Source organism: Monodelphis domestica, chromosome 5, assembly GCF_027887165.1.
Source record: "Monodelphis domestica isolate mMonDom1 chromosome 5, mMonDom1.pri, whole genome shotgun sequence".
Lineage (NCBI taxonomy): Eukaryota > Metazoa > Chordata > Mammalia > Didelphimorphia > Didelphidae > Monodelphis > Monodelphis domestica.
Window position 1 is genome coordinate 300195315 of NC_077231.1, and position 17885 is coordinate 300213199.

At 42.1% G+C, this 17885-nt stretch overlaps 2 protein-coding genes across 9 annotated transcripts in view; both read right to left on the reverse strand.

Moving 5' to 3' along the window:
- NEK10 (NIMA related kinase 10) overlaps positions 1-188 on the reverse strand; it is a 256666-nt gene extending 256478 nt beyond the window's left edge. For 7 of the 8 annotated variants that reach the window (XM_056800368.1, XM_001380886.5, XM_007505191.2 and 4 more), the window contains exon 1: positions 81-188. In XM_056800368.1, the coding sequence (XP_056656346.1) occupies positions 81-151 (71 nt within the window). In that variant the 5' untranslated portion in view covers positions 152-188. The remainder of the gene's footprint in view (positions 1-80) is intronic. The other variant, XM_056800367.1, reaches the window with a different exon arrangement.
- The window catches only part of SLC4A7 (solute carrier family 4 member 7), a 160319-nt gene continuing 142514 nt past the window's right edge, over positions 81-17885 (reverse strand). Inside the window, exon 25 of the mRNA XM_056800362.1 lies at positions 81-188. Coding sequence (XP_056656340.1) covers positions 161-188 — 28 coding nt within the window. The 3' untranslated portion in view covers positions 81-160. The remainder of the gene's footprint in view (positions 189-17885) is intronic.

Genomic DNA, 17885 nt, shown 5'->3' on the forward strand with positions numbered 1-17885 from the left:
TTTTTTTTTTAAGGTTCTAAACCTAGGCAACTGGTTCCCTTATAAGGAAGGAGGCATTCCCAGGGCCCAGAGTACTGTACCTTGTGGCAATTCCTTGTTTTTTATCTGTTGATTTTTCTGTGGTCTTCACCTTCTTGTCTTGATCAGGCATTGTAAAACATCAGTGCCCCAGGATTAACATTTCATTCCTTTGAGAGAGAGGGGGGGGAGGGAGGAGAAAGAGAGAGAGAGAGAGAGAGAGAGGGAGAGAGGGAGAGAGAGAGAGAGAAGCTCTATTTGTGTGTCTACCAAACATTTCAAAATAGCAAGCAAAATTGATTTAATGAATTTTAAAAATTGTATTTCAAAAGAATAAAAAGTTACTCATTGTTTCTGAAGTACTACAAAAGTATAATAATCATATTGCTTCTAACATATTTATTTTGTATGCATTGCCTAATAGCCTCTTACTGAGTTTACAAATATTGGAGGATGGCCTGTGAAATTTTGATGTGTAATGTTGGCTGGAAACTGAATGTTGCAATCACACCACATCACCTATCACCACCTGCCCATAAAGGAGCCTTCTCTTCATTGACCACCTGCAGGCTGTTGAGAAAGCGTCTAGACTACACACTACTCAAAAAGTGGAGATACTGAAGATGTGGTACACTAGACCTGGAATGTGTGGGCAGACCATCTCTTGCTTTGTCCTCACAGAGAAGCACCTAGAGAACTGAGAACAATACACAGAACAGCTACATCAATTCCAAAATTCCTGGAACTAGTCTGGTCCAGGAGGAAGCCTGAGGGATCCCATTTAAACAGCAGAAGCCCTAGAAGTGGGCTGGATCCATGGGCCTTGCCTCAATTCAAGGCTTAGCCCATTGGGTTCGGATCACTTAGGATGGCTCACCTGGGGAAGACTTGTGAAAAGACTTGGAATGTGGAAGGGATACCTGTATATGAAGGATGTTTCTTGTCCAAACTATGGTGTCCAAGTCCTATAGAGCCCTCCCACATGCCTACCTTCTCTCCACTGCAGTTTTGATATAGTATGGGTTGGCAAAAGAAATTAAATGGGAATTTGGGGAAGTATCGCAGAAGTCACAGACAATGCTCAAAGGCCAGAAGTCGACACAGAAAAAGTTTAGAAACTCACAAATGCATAAAATATATGTATGGTATTGTAGAATAACAACATACCTTTTAATACCATAAATATACACAATTTTTTTTAAGACCTTCTTACATAGCATCCATACAATGCATTGGATCTAAGGCAGAAGAGCAGTAAGGACTAGGCAACATAGGTTAAATGACTTGTCCACAGTCAGACAGCTAGAAAGCATCTGAAGCCAGGTTTGAACACAATTTCTTTTTTAAAAGTTAAAATAAGTAAAATTAAAGTTTGCAGAAAGAATGTGAAAGCCAACAAATGACAACCAAAGGCTAGAAATATAGAGCTATCTTAACACTGACAGCCTGTGACCAAATACTTAAACCAAATTTTACAATAAAGAACTGTAAACACCCCATAAAGGAAAAAGAAAAAAATGCAGACCTCCTTTGGTATGAAGGAGTGGACCAAAAAATTTCTATGGATTCTCCAGTCTTCTCCCATCTCCCTCCCTTCCATATCCTCTACAATCCAGTGACATTGGCCTCCTGTCTCTGAGATCTCTCCCCCAGGCCTGGAACTCTCCTCCTCCTCTTCCCTATCTGGTTTGCCTGTCTTCCTTCAAATCTCAACTCCAGACTCACCGCCTGTTACAAGGAGTCTTTCCAAATCCTCCTTCCTCTTAGTTCCTGCTGAGATACTCTCTGGTTTGTCCTGCCTAGATCTAGTTTGTGCAGTTATTCACATGCTGTCTCCCTATCAGACTGTGAGCTCCTTTAGAGTAGGAGCGGTATTTCACCATTCTTTTATCTTCAGTGCTTACAGTGCCCCAAACATAGTAAGTAGGCTCCTAAATGCTTTCCTCTACAAATCTTCTGGGGCTAGATGCAATTTCATCAGCAAAACGGAGAACCTGGATGATCTCCCCATTTATAGGGCATCCTTCTTCATCTCAGAATCGACAATGGGAGCCCTTATGCACCAGGGTGAACAACCTGGACACGTGTATTCCCCTGTTTTCTGCCTTGCTTGATGGGAATAATCAGTGAGTTACTGAACAAATGGAATCAGTTACCATGTCTACATGATCTGGGATTATGTATATCCGACCCCTTGTTTGCAGGCAGCAGTTCTTAACCATTTGGGCATCATGTTCCCCCAAAGCTGAACAGTCCTAGAGAAACCAAGCCCTGAAGACTGAGCCTACTACAAATTCACCTTATCACAACTGGACCCTTAATGCTGCCCCAAAACCATTTTATTCTTTCCTTACTGACTCTCTGTACAACCAGAGCTGTTCCAAATCTCCTCAATTCCCCTGGTAATTCCCTCCATATTCCCACTCAGAAGATTACTCCCCACTTTAGTGCCCTCAATTCTATCATCTCCCACCTCAACTTGTCCTCTTTCTCTCTCTTCAGACTATTATCTCCTAATCTATTTGTTGCTGATTACAGGAATGTTCAAATCTCCTTTAAGCTTTAAAAAAAAAATTAAGCCCTTCCTTTCATCTTAGAATCAGTACTGTGTATGACTTGCCAAGGGTCACAAAGCTAGGATGTGTCTGAGGCCAGATTCAAACTCAGGACCTCCCTCTCCAGGTCTGGTTCTCAATCCACTGAACCACCTAGTTGCCCCCATCTCCCTTATCCTTAAAAAAAAATTATCCAACTATTATCAATTACTCTAGATTTCATTGTTATCTCTACCCAACTGACTCTTAAATGTATATATTTGAGCCTTGTGTGTGTCCTGAAATACTATCTCGCATCACCAACTCTCTACTGAACACTGTCACCTAAACATACTCAAAAGCATTTAAAAATACACATAACAACTGGTCCCAGGATCTTCATATCTGTGTGACCCTGGGCAAGTCACTTAACCCCCATTGCCTAGCCCTTATCACTCTTCTGTCTTGAAACAAATACCCAGTATTGATTCTAAGATGGCAGGAAAGGGGTTAAAAATACACATAACCATAGAAGATCTTGTAATCATCCCCCTAAATTCACTGGTCTTTGAAATGGCCTTACTTCTATTGAGGACCACCCTCCTGCTTTCACAACGTCTCTACCTAACTCCTCATTTTCTGTTTCTTTTCACCCAGATTCACAACACCAAAATTTGTATATATAGTGAAAGGGAAAAAACGAAGCAGAGGACAAGAGTATATTGTATACAGTGGGGAGAGAAGATGGCAGTGGCCAGGGTCCTGAAATATCTGCTGGGCCTGGGAACAGATGCTGGAGAATACTACAGACTTTGCCCCTCCTTGGTCTTTTAGCAGTCAGGAATCCACTCCCTCCCAAAATATGGAAGAGAACACTCTGAGGGACGATCTGACACAGCCATGCCTACTCAGTCAGTCACAAAATCATGTGTCACGTGGATGAAGGTAAATGGCTGGTTTCCATGGCCAGCACAGATGCAAAGGTTTATTAGCAAGACATAGACAGGCACAATGTCTCAGTATAAGAACTGCTCACAGGCCTGCAGACTCTGATCCTGCAAATTCAGCCTCAGGGCGGTGCTACGTGGTTCCCATGTAGCTGATTTATCTCTGTCTAAGCCAGCTCCATTCCAGTTTCCTGGCCATTTTTCCTGACTTTCTTGTTGGAAGCCTTGGTCTTAATTAGATTTCAGTTTTCCAGAAGACTCCACCTTGGTATGAGCTGACCTCCAGGGAGACCCCATCCTCCCGCTGATGTTCCCCACCATTGTTGGCCAATGACTGAAATATAAAGAAGAACCATAGCTCTGGGTATCAGTACTTCAACAGAGTTTATTGGCTACATACCATCCCTAAAGTTGTGATTGTCCCTAGATCTATTAGCCACCCAGATTGGCATCATATTTCACCCTCTGGCACATTGATAACCGATGACTGGACTTTGCCCTATGCTAAATATGAAATACTACATTAAAGTAACTCCTTACCAATTTAATTGTGAAACTTGGAAAATTTCAATTCCTCACAATCATCATAAAGTCAGTCGTGCTCCAAATTGTGGCAGAATTAGGCCAAAGTATTTCATTAGGAAGAAAGTCACAGAACTTTCACACCTGTTCGACAGACTTACCAAAGTGCAAGGAAAGTAAATAGCTCCTTTTCTTGAGGGGGCTCAGGTAGCACAGGTATCTAGCATTGTACAAGAATTCTGTTTGAAGTAACTTAATTTTCCAAATTCCTGCCTCCTTTCAATGCCAAATTCGAAAAAAGTGTATCACTTTTTAATGCAACTCTTTCTTAGAGAATATATTTAGTCTGTCTTATTAGAGTATCAAGAGGATATGATTCGTTTTTTAATGGTTCAAAGCTGATCATTTCTATCGTAACTTATGATCTCTACAGCCAAAAGCCTGTAATGCTACAATTATTGTAATATGTGCTGATATTTTGGTGCCCTTTGGGCCTGCTGAGTTAAACAGGCCCATTTGCTCCTAACTAAATGGCCCTAGAAGGAAATGCTTGCATTTGTGTGTATGTGTGTGTGTGTGTGTGTGGTCACTTTGCAGTTTTATATCTCCTTCCCTTCTGTTGGAATATCAGCAGTCATTGGACCTTTCCATTCCTGCTTCCTTTTTTTTTTTAATCCTCACCTTCCACCTTAGAATAAGTGTTGTGTATTGGTTCCAAGGTACAAGAGCAGTAAGGGCTAAGTAATGGGTGAAGTGACTTGACCAGAGTGACACAACTAGGAAGTGTCTGAGACCAGATTTGAACCCAGGATCTCCCATCTCTAGGCCTGGCTCTCTATCCATTGAGTCACCCAGCTGCTCTCTCCATTCCTGTTTCTAATCTACCACAGGCCAGATAATTAATTAACCAAACTTACAAGAACAGCCTGATTTGAGGAGGAGTCTGATTATCTTTCCTCGAGATATAGGGCATGGACTTCAGTTCGCAGATGATGCTTCTCCTGGTAAGTAAAAGATCTCTTTTTATACCCTTCTGGGGCCCAGGTCAATAGCCTCCCAAGAAGGGTATAGATGAATGGAAATATGGGTTGTGGATATCATAACATTTCCTGTTTCCCCAAACATCCATCTTCTGAATTCCTCTATTACTCTCAAGGTCATTGGGGCTTTCACAAACCCTCGCTTTTCCTCACCCTCTATCAGCACCCCAACCAGATCCCAAGTCTTGTCAATTCCATCCATCTCTTCTCTCCATTAACACAGCCACCACCATACTTCAGACCTTCATCACCCATCTAATGGACTCATTTTATAGGCTTCCAATCAGGCTCCCAACCTCAAATCTCCCCCCACTCCCCGCACTTCACTTCCATGAAGCTGGCAAATGATTTTCCTAGAGCACATGCCTGTCCATGTTAACTCTTCTACTAAATACTTTCCAGTGTCTCCTTATTACTTTCAGGATCAAATATTATTTCATGTCTATTTCAGCCTTTTTTTTTTTAGCTAGGTAGCACCGTAATTAGAATGTTGGACCTAGAGTCAGGAAGACCTTAGTTCTAATCTGGCCTCACTCATTAGCTGTGTGATCTTGGGCAAATCATTTAAACTTTGCCTCTGTTTCCTCATCTGTAAAATGGAGATAATAATAACATGTCACCCACCAGGTTTGTTGTGTAGATATAATGAGATAATACTTATAAAACACTTCATAAACCTTTAAAAGCTGTATAAACTAGCTATAGCTATTTTGATTACTATTACTATTTTTATGTGTTTTATAAAATGTATATCAGAGGTGTCAAACATGCAGCTTGTGACCAATAATGCTCTCCAATGTGGCCTGAATAAGATTAAAATATAATTGAGAAATATTTAACAAAATAAATAAAAATAAAATAAAACTTGGTTAACATTCCATTTTTCATCCAAGTGGCCAGCAGGGAATCTAATGTACAGATTAGTGCCCCCCATCCCGCTTCTATTTCCTTCTGACAGTACTAATGCCCATAATTATTAGTGCAACTGTATAAGTATATAATGCATAAGCAAGAAATGCACACAAAGGGAAACATTCTCAACCAAATTTTGCTGCTGAGATGAGCAATCGGAGAAGTATGGAAATGACCATTCTTGGCTACATTATTAAAAAATCTCAGTTTCTAGAAAGGCAAATTCTGGATAAATTGAGCATCATCATAAGTTCTGATAAGAAATCACATCATTGAAGTAAGTAGCGTCACCTAATAGAAAGTTCCAAAAATTAATTTTTCAGTATGGAAGTTATTTTATTATTTATCACAATATCATTATCATTAACAACATCACATTTTATCATGATTTATAATTTTCAATTCAATTCAATAAGCATTGAGGAAGCCACTACTATGTCCAGAGCACTGTGCTGGTTTGGTCCAGGGAGGAGGACTGTGACTGCTTTTAATGGAAAGAGCTCTGCATGGGGAAGCAGAAGACATGGTTCATGTTCCTGTCCTGCTGTATAACCTTGGATGAGCCACTCAACCTCACTGGGCCTCAATTTCTTCATCTGTAAAGTGAGGTGTCAGAGTTAGCTGATGCATAAGGTACCTTTCAATGATTCAATTCTAGACCAGTGTGGTAGGGGAGAAAAGCCATGTAAAACTAATGCAAAACTGACCATGATCAGTATATAAGAAAGATAGATAAGACAGATACAAAGAAAATAATATTGGGGAGGGCATCTGAGAAAGAAAAGATTGTTCCTTCTGGGGTGACCAAAAAGCCTTTTTGGAGGTGTCATCTGGGGTGACTAAGAAAGGATTCATAAAGGAATCATTGGGGGTGACAAGAAAGCTTGCACGAAGGGTGACCATGAAAGGTTCCATGAAGAGTGACCATGAAAGGCTTCAGGAAGAAGATGACATTTGAGGTGGCCAAGAAAGTCTCCATGAAGAGTGACCATGAAAGGCTTCGGGAAGAAGATGACATTTGAGGTGGCCAAGAAAGTCTCCATGAAGAGTGACCATGAAAGGCTTCAGGAAGAAGATGACATTTGAGGTGGCCAAGAAAGTCTCCATGACGAGTGACCATGAAAGGCTTCAGGAAGAAGATGACAGTTGAGGTGGCCAAGAAAGTCTCCATGAAGAGTGACCATGAAAGGCTTTAGGAAGAAGATGACAGTTGAGGTGGCCAAGAAAGTCTCCATGAAGAGTGACCATGAAAGGCTTTAGGAAGAAGATGACAGTTGAGGTGGCCAAGAAAGTCTCCATGAAGAGTGACCATGAAAGGCTTTAGGAAGAAGATGACATTTAAGCTCACTCAAACTTAATGAACCAGAAAATTTTCCAAGAAAAGACTATATGGGATCACAGGACAGATTTAGAGCTAGAAGGAACCTTAGAGATGATCTAATTTTAAGCGCCTCATTTCACATAAGAATGTATGCTGAAGTCCAATGAGAAATGACTTTCCAAAGGTCACACAGGTGGTAAGTGGTATAACTGAGATTTAAACCATGGCCTCCAATTATAAGTCTAGGTCTCTTTTCACTGCACCATAGGGTCTTAGGAAGGGAAGGAGCAAGTTTCTTGTGGGAGGAACCAAGTGAATCAAGGCCTAGAAGTTGCTGAGTATGGAGTGTGTATGATGAGTGGTCCTGGCTGGCTGGTGTGCAAAACACACTGTAGTGTGAAAGAATAGGGTAAGATAAAGCTGGGAGGATAACTGAGGGTCAGGTTGTAGGGTCCTTGAATGCCTGGCTAAGAATTTCAAAATTTACTTGGTATTAAGTAAAGAGCCTCAGTGAACTTTGGTAATATCCAAAGCCACAAGTGCACAATGATTCCGTTTCAGAAATATCCCTAGATTATAAATTATCACATGGTCTAAAATTTCCCTTGTAAATGAGGACTACTCAATGAAGACAAATAGTTTTGGAATGGGACAGTTAGAAATTAGTCTGATTTCTAAACAAAGACAGACCAAGTATATTAATCTACAGGTAATAGACACATATACACATTTCTTAAAAATCCAAGAAAACCATTTTCAGCACCATCACTTTCCAACGTCATTAGCCTTCTGAATATATTTCATCATGATCTTGAATGTTCTAGGAGACAAATTTCAACACATTTTTATATGCCAAAAGATAACAAAACAATGTCATAATGCCAGCCAATATCCAATTAGTGATCACAGCTCTTGATTCACTGTTGATTGAATTGAATTGTTTATTGTTGATAACTAAAATCCTAATCATTTCAAGTTCTTAGTTTCCTATTGTCCTCGGAAATGTGGGTTAGTTACTTAATGCTGAACAAGTCCTCAGAGACACACACCTCATTTGCTGATAGTCTCTTGGTAATTGCAGTGTAAACATGTATGACAGCCAGAGAAATCCACACAGCAGTAAAACTGCCCAATTACCAGTAATCGATATAAGTAGTATAACATAAACATGCTTGGGAGACAATGACATGAGGCTACTTCTATTTATGTCATTTAAATCCCTAACTGAAAGGTTTCTTATTCCTTCCTGAAACAAAGCCAATTGCCTCTTTTCAGAAGCTACTTGAGTAGTCTTGCCTTTCCTAAACAGAAAAAGAAATTAATTTAATAATATATGCCACATTAAGCAGTCATTCAAATTTCACAAAAAGGATCACAGATTTACATCACTGTTTCTAGTAAATCACATTAAAGTTACTTCTAATCACATGATTTCTGGATGAATTTACTTGAACTAAATGAAACAGGAAACATACCAAGAACTAGCCAGCCTACGTGACTAGTAAAAAATGAAAGGGCAGCCAGAGCATGAAGGGTTTGGTGTCACTGGACCCTTTGCTTGGGTGTATCAGCTGCTTAAGGGTCACCTTTCCCATATTCAAAGATTCTAAATCTCTTTATTCAGTTTCTGTCTCCGTCTTTGCCTCTCTTCCTCCTGTTCTCTCTGTCTCCGTCTGTCTGTCTGTCTGTCTGTCTGCCTGTCTGTCTCTCTATCTCTGTCTCTCTGTCTCTGTCTGTCTGTCTGTCTGTCTGTCTGTCTGTCTGTCTGTCTGTCTGTCTCTCTCTCTCTCTGATCTGGAAGTTACAGCTTCCCAGACATCAGCAAGTTTATTTTCTCCATTTTATTAGTCAGCCTTCTTCTCCAATGGCTGAGGTGCTCCTTCCTCTCTTTTAGTCAAGCAGATGCAGAACTTAAAGGGACCTTAGAGGTCATCTAGTCCAAGACTTTGATTTACAAATAGGGAAACTAAGACTTAAGGAGAGGCTAAGTGATTTGGTCATGGTCACCTAGCAAGCACCAGGGAGAGGATTTGAACCCAGATTCTCTGACCCCAGAGCCAAATCATGAAGTGACCAATGAAAGGCTCTTTCAGTCTCATCATTTCATATTTGAAGTACTGTCAGTTTCAGATTCTTTGTTGTTATTAATATTTGACAAAATATCATTAGAAGAGAAATTCTTCAGTTGTTTTAAGTCAGATGTAATTTAAACAGACTATCCAGAGCAGCTAGATGGTATAGAATGCTGGGCCTGCTGTCAGGGACACCTGAGTTCAAATCTGATCTCAGACACTTTCTTGCTGTGTGACCCTGGGTAAGTCACTTAACCTTGTTTGCCTCAATTTCCTCATCCGTAAAATGAGTTGTCCCCCAAAAATGAACTAATTACTTGGGAGACTTTTTTTTCATTGATTAAAGCACTCTGAGAACCAAGTCTGCTTTCTTTTTCATCACATCACGGATCATACAACTGCAGAGAGTGACTAGCTCCTGGCCAAAGTAAGTGTGTTTTGAAGCAGGAGCCTGTCAAGAAGGAGAGCTATTTTGGTCAATTCGCCTGAATATCAATTATGCTCATTCTAGAAAGGTGCAATAACCCCAAGCTGGTGGTGCTCCTTCAGGTACCCTCCCTGCTACCTGCTGCTCAGGAGAAAAGGCCTGTTCTCAAGCTGTTGGGCTTCTTTTGGATCAGCTGATGTACACTTTAGTTACCGTTTAAAAAGCAGAGGCCAGACTAAACAATGGTTAAGTAGAGTATACCTCAGAGGCCTTCCTAAGTCATTGATGGAGGAGGAGAAGAAAGAGCAGGCACTGGCCCTTCGCCCAAGCACAATGTTCAAGCAATCATCATGGGTTTTTATGTCCCGCTCCCCCTCAAGGACCTCGGGGCACTTTATAAACATGAGCTCATTAATCCTCAGGATACCCATGTGAAACAGGTAGGTGGCACATTATAGCACGGATCGTGCACAGAGGGGAAACAAAAGCCAAGACTGATAAAGAAATGGCCACAAGCCAGAACATGGCAGCAATGAAGCCAAGAACAGGCCCAAGGCTTTGGCTCACCATTCAATGATTGTCTATCTTTCCTGGGGTCAGTGTTCCAATGGATTACCCAACCAGTGTGTGGGGATAGAAACAAAATGGATGATACAATCACATAATCATCTACTTATATAATCCATCAATCAGCCAATACTTGCTAGGCACCAAGTACTGGACACCATGCCAGGTGCTATGGATAAAAAGAAAAGACACTTATACTCTAACATGGAAGACAAGTCCACACATACGAATGAATAAAACACCTCCAGAATAGCTACATGATGGTCCTGAGGAATAGGAAAGGTCTCTTGTTTGGTTTGAGCCTAGTCTTTTTTTTAATTTTTTTAAAACTCTTACCTCCTGTCTTAGACTCAATACTGTGTACTGGCTCCAAGGCAGAAGAGTGGTCAGGGCTAGGCAATGGGGGTTAAGTGACTTGCCCATGGTCACACAGCTGGGAAGTGTCTGAGGCCAGATTTGAACCCAGGATCTCCCATCTCTAGGCCTGGCTCTCAATCCACTGAGCCACCCAGCTGCCCCATTTTTTTAAACCCTTACCTTCCATCTTGGAGACAATACTGTGTATTGGCTCCAAGGCAGAAGAATGGTAAGAGCTAGGCAATGGGGATTAAGTGATTTGCCCAGGGTCAGACATCTAGGAAGTGTCTGAGGACAGATTTGAATCTAGGACCTCCTGTCTCTAGGCCTGTGAGCCTAGTCTCGAAAGAAATCAAAGACTCTGATTCTAATTTCTTGAAGAGATAGAAGAGGGGAAAGCATATATTCTTTAAAAAAAGAAGAAAAATAGTGCAAAGGTGTGGAGATGGGAAATGGAGGCTGTGTGTGAGGACAGCAAGACCAGTTGGGATGGATCATGATGGGAATGATAAGAGAGGTGACTGCAATGTTGAGCTTTAAGGAGAAAAGGAGGAGTTTTTAGCCAATCCTAGAGGTATCCCTGGAGTTTACTGAGTAGAGGATTGACGGAGTTAGACTTGCACTTCTGGAAGACCACTTTGGCAGTTGCATGGAGGTTGGACTAGAGAGAGGAGATTCATGAAGCAGGGACCAATTTTTAGGTGGCTATTGTAATAGCTAGCTAGGTGGCACAATGGGGCATCAGGCCTGATTAAAGTTAAATTAAAGTTAGGAAAATCTGAGCTCAAATCTGGCTTCAGTTACTTAGTAGATGTATGACCCGGGGCAAGTCACTTAACCTTGTTTAGCTCTGTTTCTCATCTATAAAATGATCTGGAGACGAAAATAGCAAACCAATCCAGTATCTTTGCCAAGAAAACCCCAAATGGGGTCATGGAGAGTTGGACTTGTTTCAGTGACCTGAAACAAATGAATAATAGCAATAATCCAGATAAGTGAGAAGGGGGTCATGAATGTGCCATTGGAAGGGGAACAGATTCGAGAACTGTTGAGAAGGTAAAAATAACAAAATCTGGCAACCAACTGGACATGTGAAGTGCGTGAGAATAGAATAGTGAGGATGCCACCAAGGCTGGGAACCTGAGTGCCTAGAAGAACGCTGGTGCCCTCAGCAGAAAATAGGAAGTTCAGAAGAAAGAAGGATGGGGTTTGGCCAAGACATAAATACTCGTATTTATTTTGTATTAATTTGTATTAATTTCTATTTATTCCCTTTAGAGTCAGCCAGTATATTAGTGGAATTGTGCATCAGATATTGGGGGGGGGGAGGGAAAGAGCATGAGTCTTTTAACCATGGAAAAATATTCTAAATCATCAAATTAAATAAAATTAAAAAAAAAAAAACAAGCCAGCATATTCCTCTACATTTACTTGTGGTCTCTCTCATTAGAATGCAAACTCCTTCCAAAGAGAGAAGGTTTCATGGATCGTATTTGTCTCTCCAGAGTCTCTAGCATGATACTTGGCCCAACCTAGGCTCTGAGTAAATACTAACTGATGGGCTGGTGTGAAGTTTGAAATCATTTGGGGCAACCACTGGGAAATGTCTGGGTCTAGAGCTCAGGGGTCAGGCTATGGCTGGATATAGAGATCTGGAAGTCAGCTGTGGAGATGGGATCATTAAATACCTGGGAGAGAAGAGGGACTCATTCAGAGCTTTGAGGAGAGAGGAAAGTGAAGAGAAATGAGAAGGGAGAGGAGGGGAGGAGATGGGCATTTATTAAGCATCTATTAGATGCCATTTTAAGTGCTAAGCATTTTTAAATTATTATCTAGTTTTACACATGTAGAAAGAGAACCAAGCATGAGCAATATGGAAATATATATTTCATGAAAACACTGGAGGAGTAGAGGGAAGGGAGAGGAGAAAATCTAATGCTAAAATGTAATAAAACAATTGTCAAAATTTGTTTCTACATGTAGCTGAAATCATTCATTAATTCGTTTTTAAAGAGAGAGAGAAGCAAGGGGAAATAGGTGGTTCATTGGTTAGAGAGCCAGGCTTTGAGATACAAGATCCTAAATTCGGATCTGGCCCCAGACATTTCCTAGCTGTGTGACCCTGGGCAAGTCGCTTAACCCCCATTGCTTAGCCCTTAACACAGAATTGATTCTAACAGAGAAGGTGAAAGGGAGGGAGGGAGGGAGGGAAGGAGGGAGGAAAGAAGGGAGGGAGGGAGGAAGGGAGGAAGGGAGGGAGGGAAGGAAGAAGAGAGGAAAGGAGAGAGGAAGGGAGGGAGGAAGGGAGGGAGGGAAGGAGGGAGGAAGAGAGGAAGGGAGGAAGGGAGTGAGGGAGAGAGAGAGTAAGGGAGGGAGAGAGGAAGGGAAGGAGGAAGGAAGGGAGGGAGGGAGGGAGAGAGGAAGGAAGGAAGGAAGGGAGGGAGGAAGGAAGGAAGGAAGGAAGGGAGGGAGGGAGGGAGAGAGGAAGGAAGGAAGGAAGGGAGGGAGGGAGGAAGGAAGGAAGGAAGGAAGGAAGGAAGGAAGGAAGGAAGGAAGGAAGGAAGGAAGGAAGGAAGGAAGGAAGGAAGGAAGGAAGGAAGGAAGGAAGGAAGGAAGGAAGGAAGGAAGGAAGGAAGGAAGGAAGGAAGGAAGGAAGGAAGGAAGGAAGGAAGGAAGGAAGGAAGGAAGGAAGGAAGGAAGGAAGGAAGGAAGGAAAAAAGAAAAAGAAAAGAGAACCAAGCAAAAAATAATTTCATGAAAACACAAACGAGAGAGAATCCAGGGGAAGAGAGGGTAGTCAACAGTGTCAGATGCTGCAAAATGATCAGGAAGAATTAGGATTAGAAAAAGGCTGTTTGATTTGGGAAACATAAGATTGTTTACAGAGAGGGTAGCTTTAATTGACTGATGAATTCAGAAATCAGATTGCAAAGAGCTGAGATGCATGAAAGAAGGAGTGGTAGTGATGAGTGTGGACAGTTTGGGTTTTTTTTTTCCTTTTTCAAGGAGTTTCCCTGAAAAATGATGGAGAGATCTTGAGTACAGTTTTCAGGAATAGGAGAATATAGTCGGGAATTTTCTTTAAGGGTGCTCTGTGTGCCCTCTTTGGCATATGTTCCATAGGTTTGCCATCATTGGCCTAGACCATAGAGGAGGGAAATGACTCCTAGGCCACATAGTGTCAGAGGTAGGGCTTGAACCTTAGTCTTTGTGGCAGCCAGGCCTTTAATTCATTGATTGACTGTAATGTGTGCTTGTTGAAGTCTTGGTGAAGAAATGATGATGGGCATGACTGCTATTAAGCTAACCTTAACTGATCCATTTTGGGAAAATATATATCATGTCAATAACAGAGGTGTTCTGAGGGAGAGAGATGCTGGAAAGGGGGAACCCTCATAAGGCTTAAAACTAGAGGGAAATGCACCAAGATACTGGATCAAGCAGTTAGGTAGGAGTTCTAGATTCAACTCTAGCCTCAAATACTTAGAGCTTTTTTGTTCAAGGCATTTAAAAACTCTCTAATTCTTCATTTCCCTTAGTAAAAAGGTGGAGGAAGTGAGTTTCTGGGGCCTTCCTGACGAGAAAAAAATGCTTAGTACGTGTTGAGTGAAATACAAATGTAAACTGTTATTACCCAATTTCAGTTTTCCACACTGTGCTTTTTTCTTAGATGCAAGAAAGAAAAAAAGAAAGTCAATAACAATCTAAGAGAGTTAGGGTAAAAAAAAAAGGCCATTTTCCAGATGAGACCTGGAATCAGGCAGATTCATTCCAATTTTTCCCACTGTCATGGGGTTTCTAATGTATACAACAAGAACTATTTTTCAGGCTTATTTCATACAATTCACTTTCACAAATTCTGGAGTCCAGTTAAACTAGACCAAGAGCCTTTCACTGATGGCTTCTGTGAATTCACACAAGTATCTCCCCATGCTAGGAATGTGCTCGCCTCAGCTCCGTCTATCACAATCCTTGCCTCCCTTCAACCTTCAAGGATCCTGTCTAGCTCTCCTCTCAAACCCTGACCTCCCCTCCCCTGCTGTCTCCTCTCCTCCCTACAAATTCTGGGAACACACACACACACACACACACAGAGATACAGTCAGACAGTCAAACAGACGCTCCCCTCCTTGACTCCCCCCTTACACAGTGAGCTCCTCCAGGGCAGGAATAGTCTTGTACCTTTCCTTGGTATTGCCAGAGCTTAGCGCACTGCCAGACACATGGTGGCCAATGTTTGCTGACTGATCCACTGACTGACCTTTGTGTGGAATGGCAGTTCCTTTAGGGCCTAGCCTTGTTGTCTCTTTCTGTCTTTGTGTCCCCAACAGCCTAGCATAATGCCTTGCTCACAGCTGGCTCTTCAGCGATGTTTGGCTGAATGAAATGAAGAAGTACCTGAGGAATCTGCAGAGGATCCAGAACTTTTTAGAATTCAGTTGTCCTGGCCCAAGCTCTTTTGTCTCTTCTATTGGTTCAGGCCAACATTCGGCAGGTGCCAAAGGTAAGAACACAATACCTCAAATGACATGTACAAAAACTCAGTGTGTTTGTTGGGTAAGTACTCTGAGCCTCATTTTGTGTATGAAGAAGAAAGACAATCCCTGGAACACAGAGCTTCCATGAGGGTGCCCAAACACTGTGCAAGGCTCCAAGAAGAAGGCTGACACCCAAACCTGCCCTTGAGGGGCTGACAAGCTGAAGGGCACCCAGCAGGATTAGCTAAGTAACAGTATCGGAGACTTCTCAAGGGAACAAATGAGTGAGTGGGTCAAAAATTAGTGCCAAGAGTTCATTTTAGCTTAGGATGGGTGGAGGAAGCTTCATGCAGATGTAGGTCTAGAACCAAGTCTAGAAGGAAACAAGTGATCTAGACTGGCAAGAGGAACAAGGGGAGCCAAAGGGACTGGATGACCTCAACAGCCCTTCAACTGGAACGTCTAAGTGTTCCCAACTAGAGGCATCCCCAATGCTGCATTTTAGGGCTCATGCTAAGGGTTTGTGTTGGAGGGAGATGGTTGAATGAAGCCTGCCCTCCCATCCCCTCCCGGGACACAGTTTGGCCAAATCGGTGGTTTGGGGCAAATCACATGTTCTTGGACCTAAGGAGGCCTTCCTTGTGATTGAAATCCAGTCCCCCCAGTTTTTAGATCAGAGACCCAGACATAAATGACTTCATATGATAATTCTCATAGACGTAGAATGGGAGAATTAGAGGAGTCTTAGGGATCATGTCGTCCAGGAACTCAGATCTTCTGACCAATCTACGGCCCTCTCTTCTGCAGGAGGCTGGGAGGGCAAGTGTTTGAGCCAGATGGGGAGGTTCTTTGAACGTAAGTCCAAAGTATATCTTGTAAGCAAAAGCTCTCTACTTCTTTGACAGCTGGGACTAGAGAACATAAGCTCCCCATACACATCTGGAATATGAGCTGATCAGAAAATCCACTCATCCAGAACAGTGTCTCCCTTGGGGTCACATGCCAGAGCACTCAATGCCACAGAAGATGAGCTACGTTTTACTGGAGTTGGAAACAGAAGACCTGGGTTCAAGTCCTGCTTTCAATACTTCCTAGAAGGATGACTGCACAGGTTACATTACTGAACCTCACTTGCTTCATCTTTAAAACAGGACTGGGAATCCTTTTACTCCCAAGCACAGCAGGCTGCTAGGAGAAAAGCACATTATAAACCTTAAAGGTCCATAGTAATATGAACCACTAGCTACCATAACAGCAACCACAATAATCTGGAATTTGCCTGGTTCCTATTTAAAGCATCAGGAATTCATTCAACAATGATGGGATGGGAACCAACTAGAACAAACCACTGTCATGGAAACCAAAACCCACTAGGTCCTGGGATGCCATATTTGCTGTAGTCAACAAGGATCTGGAAAAAAAAAAAGATGGCAGCATGAGGTAGCTGGGTGCCTCAGTGGAGAGAGAGCCAGGCCTATAGACAGGAGGTACTGGGTTCAAATGTGGCCTCAGATACTTCCTAGATGGGAGACTCTGGGCAGGTAAGTCGTTCAACCCCAATGGCCTACCCCTTACTGCTCTTCTGTCTTGGAACCAATACTTCTAAGACAGGGGATAAGGGTTTTAGAAAAAGGAAAAAAAGTTGGCAGTGGTCTGATACACACATGCCATCTAAGGTTCTATTCAAATCATAGATAAAAATATTGAACCACATGGGGTCAAGAAGAGATCACTTTGGTTCCTCATGGGACATTTTGGTCAAAGGTGACAATGAACCATTAATGATGACCTAGACCTCTTTAAGGAGTCTGGCATGGTTTATCACCCCTTCCTTTAGAACACACACTCCTTCTCTTTGGGTGATCACACCACTGCTCTCTCTTTGGGTTCCCTTCTTACTCGTTTGACCACTCTTTTCATCTCTTTGGTGAGAGCAGGAGCAGCATCCTTGTCTTGTCCACTGTGGGTGGACTCTCTTTTCTTCTCTCACTTGGTGACCGTACCAGTTCAGAGATTCAATTATGCTAGTGACTCCCAAATCTACATATCCAGTTCTGAAATGTATTCTGTGATCTGAGGTCCCCTATCAGCCAGGGTCTGTAGGATATCTCCAGTTAGATGTCCCATAGGCATGTCAAACTCAACACATCCACAGCAGATTTTAGAATCAATAACTTTTAACCCTCTCAATTTCCTTCTAGCACTTCTACTTTTGTTAACCTTGCCACCATTCTTCCAGGAACCCAATTCTACAATCTCAGAGTTAGAGTCAACCCTTCGTTCTAGCCCTGTCTTCTTTATTCAATCAGTTGTCTAGTTTTGATGAGTCTAAATTTCTTTCTCTCCATTCACAAAGCTATTAGAACTTCATCCTTCCCTCACTAGGATTATAGCAAATGGCTTCCCTGTTGGTCTCCCTGAATCCATCTTCTCCCCACTCTAGTCAGCTATCAAGTAGATGGCCCTAAAACATAGGTCTGACCTGGTCACCAACCTGATCAGGAAGCATCAATAGCTCCCAATCACTTCTAGAATCAAATATCAACTCCTTTGGTATTTTGATTCCCTCCAATATGGGTTCAACCTATCTTTCCAGGCCACTTTCATATTGCTCTCCACCCTTTAACCACTCGAATCCAGTCAAACTACCTTTTTTTGCTCTTCCCCAACACATCATTGCTCACTCCATC